The sequence below is a fragment of the Spermophilus citellus genome (genome assembly GCF_964194105.1).
Source record: "Spermophilus citellus genome assembly, chromosome: 2".
In the NCBI taxonomy this organism is placed as follows: Eukaryota; Metazoa; Chordata; class Mammalia; order Rodentia; family Sciuridae; genus Spermophilus; species Spermophilus citellus.
This window is the reverse complement of record NC_138183.1, coordinates 250,986,176-250,999,560: the sequence shown is the minus strand read 5'-3', so window position 1 is coordinate 250,999,560 and position 13,385 is coordinate 250,986,176. Positions and strand designations below refer to the sequence as shown.

At 50.0% G+C, this 13,385-nt stretch overlaps 1 protein-coding gene across 1 annotated transcript; it reads left to right on the top strand.

Annotated features, from left to right (window-relative positions):
- Positions 1–4,289: 4,289 nt before the first annotated feature.
- Positions 4,290–13,013, top strand: CATSPER1 (cation channel sperm associated 1; the record flags this gene model as incomplete). Its single annotated transcript, XM_081269378.1, has 14 exons — positions 4,290–4,554; positions 4,745–5,157; positions 5,355–5,421; positions 6,405–6,617; positions 7,260–7,373; positions 7,505–7,658; positions 8,066–8,157; positions 8,274–8,417; positions 8,564–8,627; positions 8,758–8,830; positions 8,933–8,993; positions 10,763–10,838; positions 12,682–12,796; positions 12,907–13,013. 14 exons carry the CDS (start codon positions 4,290–4,292, stop codon positions 12,931–12,933), a joined length of 1,878 nt encoding a protein of 625 aa, XP_081125504.1. The 3' UTR covers positions 12,934–13,013.
- Positions 13,014–13,385: the final 372 nt, after the last annotated feature.

The window sequence follows — 13,385 nt, the reverse complement described above, 5'->3', positions numbered from 1 at the left end:
CATCTGTTATCACATTTATTATAGCACTGTTCACAATAGCCAAGATACAGAATCAACCTAGTTGTCCATCAACAGATAAATGAGTAAAAAAAACCACACACATACACATACACAGCAGAGTATCATTCAGCCATAAAAAGAATGAAATTCTGTCATTGTAGCAACATGGATGGAACTGGAGGACATGTTAAGTGAAGTAAGTCAGGAATAGAAAGATAAATACCATATGTTCTCAGTTATATGTGGAAGCTAAAAAGTTGATCTTAAAATAGTAGAGAATAGAAGAGTGGTTACCAGATCTTGGAGGGAGAGAGGATGGAGATAGCCTGGTTGACAGGGAAATGGGTGCAATTGGATGGGAGATATAATTAATAGCTATTAATCATTGCTATTACAATAACTTCTAATGTTCTATGTTATGGCAGGGTAACTATGGTTGATGACAACTAATTGAATATTTCAAAATAGCTAATAGAGAGAATTTTGAATGTTTTTAATGCAACGAAATGATATGTGTCAGCCAGGCATGGTGGTGCACACCTGTAATCTCAGCGACTTGGGAAGCTGAGGCAGGAAGGTTACAAATTCAAAGCCAGCCTTAACAACTTAATAAGGCCTTATGCAACTTGGTGAAGACGTCTCTCAAAAAATAAAAGAGGGCTGGGGGTGTGGCTCGGTGGTTAAGCACTCCTGGATTCAATCTCTGGCACAAAAAATAAAGAAAAGAAAGAAAGAGGGAGGGAGGGAGGGAGGGAGGGAGGGAGGGAAGGAGGGAGAAAAGAAGAGAAAGAAAAAAAAGAAAAGAAATGATATAATGATATGTGTCCGAGATGATAGATATGCAGATTACCTTAATCTGACATTAAACATTGTATACATGTATTGAAATGTCAGCCTGTACCCTAAACATGTTCAAAAATTGTGTCCATTTTTTTAAAAAGCAGCTTATGCTTCCATTTCACACCTCATATTTTAAAATCACCACATTGAACAGTTAGATCCTTTGGTTAAACACAAATGCTGATAAGATGCAAAAAAACAAAAGGAAAAGAAAGGCATAGTAGATGACTAAATAAGAAACCTGTGGGCGGGCTGGGGTTGTGGCTCAGTGGTAGAGCACTTGCCTAGCACGTGTGAGGCACTGGGTTTGATCCTCAGCACCACATTAAAAATTAAATAAAGTTCAAAAAAACTTTCAAAAATGATCAAATCATCACAATAAAATTCAGTTGTAATGTACAATCCATGTTTTATTGTGTTGACACCAATGTGAAAGTGGTAGGGAGGCAGCTGAGTCACGATAGAAAAATCATTGCTTTAGAAGGAAATTTTCTGCTGATTTTCTCTCACACCAGTAGAGTCAGCTTGCTTCCATAAGTCAGTCCTTGTCACATTAGGGAAGGTGGGGAGGTAGCTCAGGAGGGCCAAGGTATTTGCCTCTCCAGGCAGCACATGTCCACAGATTGCCACCAGATGTCATGACCCCATGAAAAATCAAAAAAGGACTCAACTGAATGAAACAGTCCTGCTGTTTCCTGCTGTAGGGTCTGAACCATCTCCAGCAAATGGCTTCTGAGGCTGCTCCATGGATGTCCATCATCAAAAATGTTGCATCTCATGATTGTTGGAGTTTTTTTTTTCCCCTGAGCATGATACAAAACCCTCAACCTAGAAACATCTCAGGGAATACTGTGGTCCTCAGATGCTCAGTTGAAGTCCTGTCCTAGAATGTTGATCCTGCCTTCTTGGTGGACCTGCTCTCAATCCCACAGGAAGAAAAAGAGAGGTTCACCTGCCCAGTGGTCCAAACCCGAGACCCAGAAGTTGCTCATGTTGTTTCTGCTCTCGCCTGTTAGCCACAGCTGTTTACGGCACACACTCCAGGCTGGGGGGTAGTTCATGGTAGAGCACTTGCCCAGCATGCACAAGACCCTGGGTTCCATCCCAACGCCATAAAACACACACATGTGTGTGGCACATGCACACACTCAACGTGAAAGACTGTGTCCAAGAAGAAGAGGAGAAGAGATTCATGGTCAGTGGGCATTCCTGCCACAAACTTTCCTGTCTGCTGCTCATACCAAGCAGGGAGCTCCTTGAAGAGATAAGAGTATTTCTCCATCATGGGGAATCCAGTACCTGTGCCCACTGTGGACTTGGCTGTGACCAAACACTCAGGAAGCAAACACAGTCAAGAGAGTGACCTGGAAACTTCCAGGAGAGCTGTGCTGGGTACAAGGGAATTCAGCGCATAGGGCAAGCTGTGCAGTAGATTTCAGGAGGAAGGCAGAACAGCATGATGGTGAGGGGAGGAGCCTCTAGATTTGGACAGCACTGATTTTAAACTTTTTACTAACAAAGAAACTGATACTTTCCGAGCCACTGCACCTATCTCTGTAAAAAGAGAATGACTGGGCTGGGGATGTGGCTCAAGCGGTAGCGCGCTCGCCTGGCATGCGTGCGGCCGGGGTTCGATCCTCAGCACCACATACCAACAAAGATGTTGTGTCCGCCAAGAACTAAAAAATAAATATTAAAAATTCTCTCTCTCGCTCTCCTCTCTCACTCTCTCTTTAAAAAAAAAAAAAGAATGACTAAATTCACCAGGAGGGGTAATTGTGAGTCATAAATTAAATGTGAAGTAGGTCCTCGACAAATAATGACTGATAGTTTTATATTGCTAATAGCCCCAAAGAGGTATTGCCATCAATATCAGTGACTAAGGACAGAATATAATTGTTGCAATATGCGGAATCAGGGTCATTCTGCGTGGATTGGGCTGGCAACGAAAAAGCCACACAGACACAGAAAATACCCTTTTCACGGTTCAGGATGGCTTTGCAGAATCAAGAATCAAGCTCCCACACTGGAGGGCACGGAGAAGCAAGGGAGGCAGGCAAGAGAGAGAGTACACCTGAAACTCCCCTATTTATTGGGGAGAACCCATTCATAGAATATTCCACCCAAATAAGGCAAGGGATTAGTTTTGGAGGGTGGAGTCTTGCTTGGGGATGCCTATGGTCAGCAGATTGACTGACATCTTGGAAAGCCACACCCATCTCAGGTGCTGTGTGGGATCCAAGGCAAAGCAGGAGAAAAGGCACACCTAAGGTGCACAGCCCAACCAGGCAGCAATGTCAGTCCAGTTCCCTCACAGGCTCAAATGCGCATAGCTCACACACACAGCCCATGGCTGGCTCGTGACATATAATACCAACTGTTATGGTTTAGCTATGAGGTATCCCCCAAAAGCTCATGGGTGAGACAATGCCAGAAAGTTTAGAGGTAAAATGATTGATTACCAGAGCTTTAACCTAATGAGTGGATTAATCCACTGATATGGATTAACTTTATGATAACTGTAGGCAGGAAGTGTGTGGCTGTAACAGGCAGGTCATCAGGGGTAGGACTTTGGAGGTTATATTTTATCCCTGGTGAGAAGAACTCTCCTTGCTTCCTGATTGCTAAATTCTGAGCTGCCTTCCTCTGCCACACCCTCTGCCATCATATTCTGCCTGACCTCAGGCACAGAGCAACAGATTTAGCCATGAATGGACTGAGACCTGTGTGAGGGGAGCCCCAAAATAAACTTTTCTGCCTCTAACTATTCTTGTCAGGTCTTTTGGTCACAGTCATGAAAAAGATAACTAAAACAGCAACTAACATTCATTATACTGTTAGTATAAGGGTTTTTAAAAATTAATTAATTAATTTGGTTTAATTTGTTATACTAGTATAAGGTTTACATACCTTTTTTTTGATCCTGTAAGTAGGTGCTATTATTCCCATTTTACAGAGGAAGACGTTGAGGCATAAGAAAATTAAGCAATAGGCCCAATGTTCCACACCTGTTTATAGGGGAGTCAGTCCTAACCCCAGAGCCAACTGATCTATAAGTGGGATGAGAACTACACCACCTGGCCTCATGAAGTTCTTCATGGCAACAGTTGGTCTAAAATGAGTGATAGAACAATGGTGTTACCTGGACTTTTTTGGTGCTACTGGCCAGCTAGATCACCTTGGATCTGTTTCCTTATTTTACATTGAAGATGCTAGACATAATAATTCTTGATTCTGAACAATAGTTCAGGAGGAGGCTTTTGCAAATGAGGTCCAAACCTGCTAATGACATCACAGAGAGGAGAGTTCCAAGAGAAGAGTCAGGCCTTCCTAGAAGCCCAGTGCCACAGTTGACATTAAGCTCAGCTTAGGAGAGAAGAGAGATCCGGGGAGGGAACTGTTGGTTCCAACTCTTTAGCTCTCTTCATTCTCCCATTCCCAGCACAGTTATGGATCAATCCTCAGTGACTGAAAGAATTCAAAATGACTTGGATACATTATCTCGCCCCCACTCATCATCCCCATACCACCGGCCAGGCCCTAGTGGAGCCCACCATAATGAGACCCATCACCACAGGGGGCCCCACCATCACAGTGGGCTCCGTCATCATGGTGGACCTCACTACCAAGACTCTGAAAATCCCTACTCCTATCCTTTCCACCACCGTGACGAGGCCCACTATCGTGGCAGGGCTCACCACTATTCATCCCCTGGTAAGGGTCTCCCCCATGGCACTGTCCATCCTCAACATTCTTCTGGTGAGGACCACTTTAATGATGAGCATCACTATGGTAGTAGGATGCCTCGTGGTGGTGGGTCCCACATTTCTGGAACCCACCACCGTGGTGGAACCCACTCCCATGGGGAGTCCCACCAGCATACTGATTCCTTCCACCGTGGCAGGCCCCACCACCATAGCAAGCATCACCATTCTGGTGGGCACCACTATCATGTTGGGGCCCACCATCCTGGTGAAGATCAAATTCATAACTACTATGGTGAGACCTATCACCTTGGAGAAAATTTATCCCAGTATTCCTCTGCTGCGTTTTACCACCAAGGTGAGCCTCCCCATCACCCCCAAGGCGAGCCTCCCCACCATCCCCATGGGAGGCCCTACCAACATGGTGAAGACTACCACCATGATGAGGCCCATCTACATGAACCCCACCACTACAGCAGGCCCTACTATCCTGATTCCCACCACCACCGAAGACATACTCCTCATGGAGAGAGCTCCTCTTACCATTCCTCTGAGGGGTCCAACTTCCGTGGTGTGCATCATCATGGTGGTCACCACCACAGGGAGTACTCTGGTGAGCACCACCCCGGGGAGAACAAGTTGAGCGGACCACCAACCACAGAGCCACGCAAGTCCCGCAGCTTGCTGGGCAGCTCCCCGTCTTATACGGCATCCCACTCACCTGGCATAACTCACACCAGAAGCTGGGGGCACAGCGTGACTCAGTCCCATGTCACATTTTACTCATCCCCCTCTCGGAGGTCCAGCAAGATTCACCCCCGCAGCTCCAAAGACACACAGAGCTGGAGTGAAGATGAGCACTTTCAGAAGCGCAAACGTGAGTCTCTTCTGGTCCTCCCCACCCCAGACCCCACCGCACAGCCCAGATTCAGCTGGGTCTGACCTTGCACACATCAGGAAGCTTGCCATTCACCTGCACCCATTTGTGCCCGCTAGTTCCCCTTCTCACTGTTCACCATCCGCTCTTTCATTCCCTGCGTTGTGCACCTCTGCAGGCCACGAGGTGTTTCTTCACTTGGTCACTGCTTTGCTCACATATTTACTTCTCAAATGTTGAACCTCTATTGACTTGCTTAGGTCCTGGGAGAATAAAAAAGAAGGATCCAGCATGGCTCCTGCTCTCAAGGGGGATCTAAGACTGAGGGGGTCACTGAGGCCATCAGAGGCTATCCAGTACTAGGAGCCTGTTGTCTTCCATATCAGAACTTGTACCTCGGTGGCTTCTGTGTGTCCACTTTCCCCTACTAACTATGAGCCGCTGAGGATGGAGACTGGGAACTAGTGCCTGCATGAGGGCCCTGTTGGAGGGTAGGGAGGGACCTTATCTGGTAACTCACAAACTCCCAGATTTGGTTCCTAGTAGTTCAGTAAATATGGCGATAGTCTTACAACAAACAAGCGAAGAGGGATGAGTAACTTACTGGATGGGGGCAAGATAGGCATCCAGGAGGAAGGGAAATTCAAGGATCTCAAAGGGAGAGGGAGGCTCAGCAAGAGGATGAGGTGAGGAGAGTGAGGCTTTCCATGCATAAGCTGCCATGTGGGCAAATAAAGATGTGGAGATTTAGTGCCAGGAACCCTCAGAATCCACTCAAGCCACTCCAAATCCCAAACGGGCTGGCCCCTGGTGTGACGGAAGTCAGGACTTTGGTCAAGACCAGCACAGGACTAGCCTAGAGTGCTATCGGTGAATGGCAGCAGGCCAACAGGCAGGGTTGATAATGATCCCCAACCAGTCTGGGAGGGGGCATGAGATCTCCACACCCCCTACAGAGATGTAACTTTCTGGCTTCCTTACAGTGGGCCGATCCCCGCGGGCCCACAAGAAGATGCACACTATGGACCTCTTCCAGTGGTTGTGGAATAAATTAAGCTACCTCATTTGGGGCTTCCGGAGACTGATCTGGAGGCTGACCCAGTCCCTGGCCTTTGAAGCCTTCATCTTCCTCGTCGTCTGCCTCAACACCGTCATGCTTGTAGCCCAGACCTTTGCTGAGGTCGAGATCCGGGGTGGTAAGAACCAAGGGGCCCTGTTCCTGTGGAGGAGGTCACCAGGTAGCCACCAGGTGGCGCATCTGCTCTAAATGGGCCTCATCCAGGGCCAGGAAATTTATATAATTTAGTACACTTGATCCTCTATCCTTTGAATACAGTGACATTGGGGTGTTAGAGACAGGCTAAGAAAGACACTACAGAGGTCACCTGGAAACCCACTGAACAGGAGGCTGTGCTGTTCACAGATGTAGCCACCAGGTGGCACATCTGCTCTAAATATGCTGCTGTGGGTGGGCAGGGTGTGGGGAGCCCTGGGAGCAGGAAGTTAAAAGCAGCCTGTGGGAAGCCTGGGGAGGCTGGCCCCGAAAATTACCTGGAGCAGTGAGAAGGAAAGGACCCGCCACATGGTCATTGTCCATCTCTATTCTAAGCACTCGTGAAATGCATTTAATGCCTACGACAATTCTGTCCAGCAGACTGTTATTATCCCCATTTTGCCCACAAAATGAAGGTACAGTGTGGTTAAGTCGCACAGCCATTTAGGGCAGACCCAGGGAGAGCATGGGTATTTGGGCTTGCAGGAGGTCGCTGTGGGCAGAGGGAGAGGGAGGAGGCTGGGAGGCTGGGGACAGTCCTGATGAGCCCCTGGTGTCCCTACAGAGTGGTACTTCCTAGTCTTGGACTGCATTTTCCTCTGCATCTACATCATGGAAGCCCTGCTCAAGATCATTGCTCTGGGCCTGGAATACTTTTTCGACTTGTGGAACAATCTGGGTGGGTGGAGAAGGGGCAGCGGCCGGTGGCAAGGCAGCACTGAACTGCCTGGGGGAGGCTAAGGAGGAAGGAGGAGCAGTGAGGCGTTGGCCCAGGGAGGCCACTGCCACTCAGACACCTTCTACCCTCAGACTTCTTCATCATGCTCATGGCCGTGCTGGACTTCGTGCTCCTGCAGGTCAACCCCCTCTCCTTCTCCTTCTACAACCACAGCCTCTTCCGGATCCTCAAGGTCTTCAAGAGCATGCGGGCCCTGAGGGCCATTCGAGTACTGCGGAGGCTCAGGTCTGATTGTAGGGACTCTGAAGGAAGAGGGGACACAGGCCTGGGTTCCCAAGGAATCCACTGTGGGGCTGAGGATGTGGCTCCGAGGCAGAGTGTTGCCTGGCAGGCACCAAACCCAGGGTTGAATTTCCAGTCCTACAAAAACAACATCAGAAAACAAACCAAGGAATCCACTGTGACCTGCTCAAATGATGGGGCAAGGGTGGCTGCAGACCCCAGCCTGCTTCCAATAAGCCTCTTCTGGGAGCCATCCCTGGGAGCCACCTCTTCATTTCCAGGGAAGCAACAGGATTCCCCCAAGTCACCAGCAAATCAGGGACCCTGTGCTTTCAGTACCAGCTCTGGCTACTGCCACTCACCTCCTCCCACCCCCACTGATTCACCTCCCTCTCCATCTCTGCCCACAGCGTCCTGAACAGCCTCCAGGAAGTGACAGGAACCCTGGGCCACTCCTTGCCATCTATCGCGGCCATCCTAACACTCATGTTTACCTGCCTCTGTATCCTGTGCCTGCGGCTGGGGCAGTGCGTGGAGGGGACAGGGCGGCAGGGGTGAAAGCAGGAGGAAGGGCACAGGGGCAGGAAATAGGAGCCTGGTTTGGTCCTAAACAACCAGTCCTCTTCTCTGTGGTCCTGCGGGCACTATTCCGCAAATCGGACCCCATGCGCTTCCAGAACATCTTCACCACCATCTTCACCCTCTTCACTCTGCTCACCCTGGATGACTGGTCCCTCATCTACATGGACAGCAGGGCCCGGGGTAGGCAGAGGGCAGGAGATGGGCACACAGACCTTGAGGGCTCAGCTACCCCACTTGTGATTCGGGGCTTCTGAAGCCTGTGGTAGGGGTGCAGCAAGGGTGGGAGGAGACTGCTCGATTGACACTCCTGTCTCCCCCTCCCGCAGGCGCCTGGTATATCATCCCCATTCTCATGATTTACATCATCATCCAATACTTCATCTTCCTCAAGTGAGGACCCTGCTCTGCTGCCCAGCCTCACTCCCAAGCTGTCCCAGGAGTCCCCACCCCAGCCCCTCACCCTGGTCATGCCTCTCTTCTGGTGTTCCCCTTGAAAGCACCTCGCTGTCCCCCTCCTCAGCCTGGTGATCGCTGTCCTGGTGGATAACTTCCAGATGGCACTGCTCAGAGGCCTGGAGAAAGTAAAACAGGAGGTGCCACACGGGGCAAATGTCCTGGGAAACATGAGGGGGGGCCAGGGTGCTCCAGGGATGGGGGCAGGGGACTCCAGCAGGACTCAGACCTCTTCTCTTCAGAAGGCCGCCCAAATCCATGAGAATCTGCTGGAAGACTCACTGACGGAGCTCAGGCAAACAGGTACTACCTAGCTGCCCAGACCCTGTGCCACCCCAGGGGCATAGGCAATCTCTATCCACCTTACCTCCTTCCACAGCCCGACACAGAATCACCCTCAATTTTACAGTTTTAGAACCTAATGACATGGAAGGACTTTTGGAGTTTGGTACATTGATTCAAAGGCCTCTAGGACAATCTTCTAAAGCAAATTGCATCTATTGTCCATTCTAGAAAGACCCACTTGGAAAACAAATAATAAGCCAAAGTATGATTCACCAAACTCCCATTCCTATTAATAACTTAGGAAGTTCATGAAAGTCACTCTTCCATGGATGGTTTCAACTGCCTTTGTGGGTTTCATTAAGGTTGTATATACTTGTCTGGAGTCTCTTGACCCAGACTGAGCCTACGAAAATAAGTTTCCCTATGTGTTCATTTTTCACACCTCACTTCCTGGATGTATTGATTTTGAGCCCGATGGTTTTCTTCCTGCTGAAAGATCCTCAGAAGTTGATGATGATGATGATGATGATTTCTCTTTTTATATCGGAGATTGAACCCGGGGTGCTTTACCAACTGAGCCACATCCCCAGCCATTTTTTGTATTTTATTTTGAGACACGGTCTAAGTTCCTTAGGGCTTTGCTAAGTTGCTGAGACTGGCCTCAAACTTGTGATCCTCCTCAGAACTTTGAAATCCGAGCTCTAGAATCCCACTCTTAGGATCATTCACAGGGCCACCTCGAGTGGTTTAATTAAAAAGAAGGGGGGGAGAGAGAGAGAGAGAGAGAGAGAGAGAGAGAGAGAGAAGAGAAGAGAAGAATAGAAGAGAAATTTATTGGCTCCAATGACTTAGCAAGTTGAGGGTTCATGGGCTTTCGAGAATGGTTTGATCTAGCCAGGTGCAGTGGTGCATGCCTGTAATCCCAGCTACTTCAGAGATTGAAGCAGGAGGGTCATAAATTCAAGGCCAACTTCAGCAATCTAGTGAGGCCCTAAGCAATTTAATGAGATCCTATCTCAAAATAAAAAAAGGGCTGGGGATGTGGCTGCATGGCAAAGTCCTGGGTCAAATTCCCAGTACCAAAAAAAAAAAAAAAGAAAGAAAGAAAAGAAAAAAAAAGAATGTCTTAATCCAGGGCACAAATGATGATCAGAATCTGGTCTTTTATATTTGCTCTATGGGCATCTGTGTGGGTTTGTTTTTAGAGTGAGTTTTCTCTTGTGATAGCAAAAGGGTCACCAACAAGTAGAGTGCCAAGTCCTTACAGTTTAGCCAACCATACCTCTACCAGCAGAAAAGTGATGGTCTTCTGCAAATTCCAACAAAATCCCAGAAATGAGCATGCATAGTTCCAGTAGAATCATTGCCTAGTTTTGAACCAATCACGTAGCCTGTAACTGGCCGGGCTGCCCTCACGTGTCCTTGGAACTGTGGGAAGGGCTAACCTCCAGCAAGACAACATGGGCCACACAGGGGTGGGGTGGCTCCACAAGAAAAGTGGAACACTTACCAGAGCTGGGGGTGTAGCTCAGTGGTAGAGCACTTGCCCAGCACGTGAGAGGCCCTGAGTTCCAACCCCAGCACCACAAACACACATAAGAGGGAATGGAGCGGGATGGGGACATGCTTTGTGCCTGGAGAAGCAAACTCTTTGGGCATCAGGGATGGAAATGCCTTCGGCCCTCTCTGTGAACCTCCATGACACTGGCGTTCCTCCTCCCTGCAGATCCAGGCATCTTCCTACTCACCCACCCCACCCCACCCCGCCCCACTTTCTCTTCTTCCAGAGCCTGAGGAGACAGTGAGCGAGACCACCCTGTGGAATCAGTTCATCGACCGAAAGTTTGGGGCCATGACTGACAAGTGAGAAGATGAGAAGGGAGGGTGGCCTCAGGTCAAGTGAGGCAGTCTTGGGGCTGGCAGTAGGACTGGAGGGAAAGGGACATTGCCACCTCTGTGCAAGGGAGTGGAACGGGGTTGGGATGTGGAGACCAGGAGTGGCCCCTGGCTTCCTGCACCATGGGACCTTCCTGTAGCAGGGATTCTGCTCCTCTCTTCACTTAAGCACCATTTGGACCCTTGTCAGGGCCAGGCCCACTGAGGGCTCCAGGGACCCAACTCCATTCCTGTCCCTGAAGGCCTCGCCTCTAAGGACTTGTGCTGGGCCCTGGAGGCTGAGCAGACTTCAGCTGGGAGAAGGGATTGTGGGCAGAACAGCTTGGGTAAAGGGTCTTCAGCCAGATGATTGATCCTCATCCTGTCCATCTGACTAGCTGGGCCAGGCCAGCTGAGGACTTGTGACTGGGGACTCTTGCTTGGAACTGGGGTCCTTGGCATAGGCTCCTGCTTCCTGGCTCTCAGACCTGGATTTCCTGAGACCCCTCTGTCTGAAAGCCAGGTGCTGCCTCCCCTGTCCAGCCTCTGGGCTCCTCTCATCCAAGAGAAAATCCAAGCTTCATGGCCTGCATCCAGGGCCCTGTCTGACCAGTCCTCTGCTAACCTCATATCATTGCAGCCACCAACCCCCAACTGGCACAACCTTGTTTGCCCACACTCTTTCCCAAGCATGGCACATACTTCTCTACCCATAGGCCTTTGCCTGCACTGTTCTCTGCCTGGAATGTTCTCTGGATGCTGGTGTCAGGCTCAGTTGACCAGGAGTTGGGAGAGTTCAGTTCCAATCCTGGCTCCAGTTGTCTCCTGGGGCGCTCTCCTGTTCATCCTTCATGTTCTAGCACCTGACCACTCTGGTCTGGGCTCTTAGCACGTGGAGACACTTTCCCTGGGGATATCATCCCCATAGGGACCCTCCCCCAAGAGTGGTTCTTGGTGTAACCTTGGCTTTTCCCCCCTCTGTTCCCCCTTTGATGTCGCTTTGACACTTCTCAAATGCACCTCAACTAACCCACCCCACCCCCTGCAGCAGCTTCCCCTGAAGCCTGCCCTGAGCCCCACAGTTATTGAGATTCAGAGCTCTCTCTGAATGTTCTTGAGATTCAGAGCTCCAGGAGCCCTGCTCCAACCTGGCATACTCCCATCTGTCTTCCAAACTCAGTTCAGTGACAGTCCCTCACCTCTAAGGACAGTCCCTCCTGAAGCCTTTCTAGACCCCCAGCATGGGGGGAGGTTCCCCTCCCTGTGCCCTCAGCACCCCATGTTTACACTTAACCAGAGCAGGTCAGTGTTCTGGCTCTGGGGGCAAAGTCTGTTTCTTATTCATCTATGTCCTTGGAGCATCCTACAGTGTTGGCTGTATTTGGTGGATAGATTGGTAAGATCCAGTGGAGTGATGAATGGGGTAGAAGGGATGGTGGGAGAATGGGGGAAGGGGTGGGTGTTTAGGTGGATGGCTTCCCGCACAGTATGGTCACGGTGTAGGTGGATGAGTGATCTAGGGAGGACCAAGTGAGGGAAGGCTGGGGTAGATGAATGTGGGTGGGTGGTTAAGTGGGTCTATGGAGAGGCTTGGGTTAGATGAGGGAGCATCAGATGGGTAGGTGAGCAATTTAATTCTGGAATTCTCCATGGTGCAGGCAGACATGGGGGCTTTTCTAGGTACTGAAAAAGAAACAAAATAGAAAAGGAGGTCTTGGGTGATGTAAGTTTTGGGGGAAACTGGCAAGAAGAGCCATATGGGAGCTCTGGGGGCCCAGAAAGAATAGAGGCAGGCCAGCGGAGCCCAGCCCCCCACACCTTGTCCCTTCAGGCAGCGGGAGCTCCAGTTCCAATTCCTGCAGCTGGTGGCTGGGGTGGAATATCAGCAGCAGAAGTTCCGTTCCCAGGCTTCTGTCATTGATGAGATTGTTGACACAGCATTTGAGGTGAGCCAAACAGGACAGGAAATGGGGGACCTAGGGATCTTGCCAGAAGTGGCCCCAGAGTAGTTCGTAGTCACACAAGGCACTGGCTCCTTCATGCTCCCATCCCACAGGCTGGAGAGGAGGACTTCAAGAAGTGACCCTGGAGAGTGCCACCAGATACAGACCTAAGCCTCTGGCAAGCTGCCCACCTGGAGTTGGGTGTTGGGACAAGTCCCCAACTTTGCTACCGTGGTTGTCTGGGCCCTGCAGGAATTGGGCCCCAACAGAGTTTTTAAACCCCAGATGATTTTGTGTCTTCTATGGCTGTGCAAAACACAGGGCAAGGGAACTTGTGTGTGCCCCTGGGGGTGGGATGAAGGGTGTTGTTGGCTATCCTCTCAGCCTAGCAGCGCATTGGCAACAGCCAGAAGAGTGATGCAGAAAGTGGTTTAGGCCCAGGGACTGGTGGTGCTGGTAAGGGACAGAGGGAGCAGTAGCCCACTTAGGGGAGGAAGGCCCATCTGGCCCATAGGTCAGCATTATCGAGGCCTGGGGGGACCAGTGGGCTCCAGGAATGGGGCTAAGACCCCAGAAATTCAGGTCTAGCAGC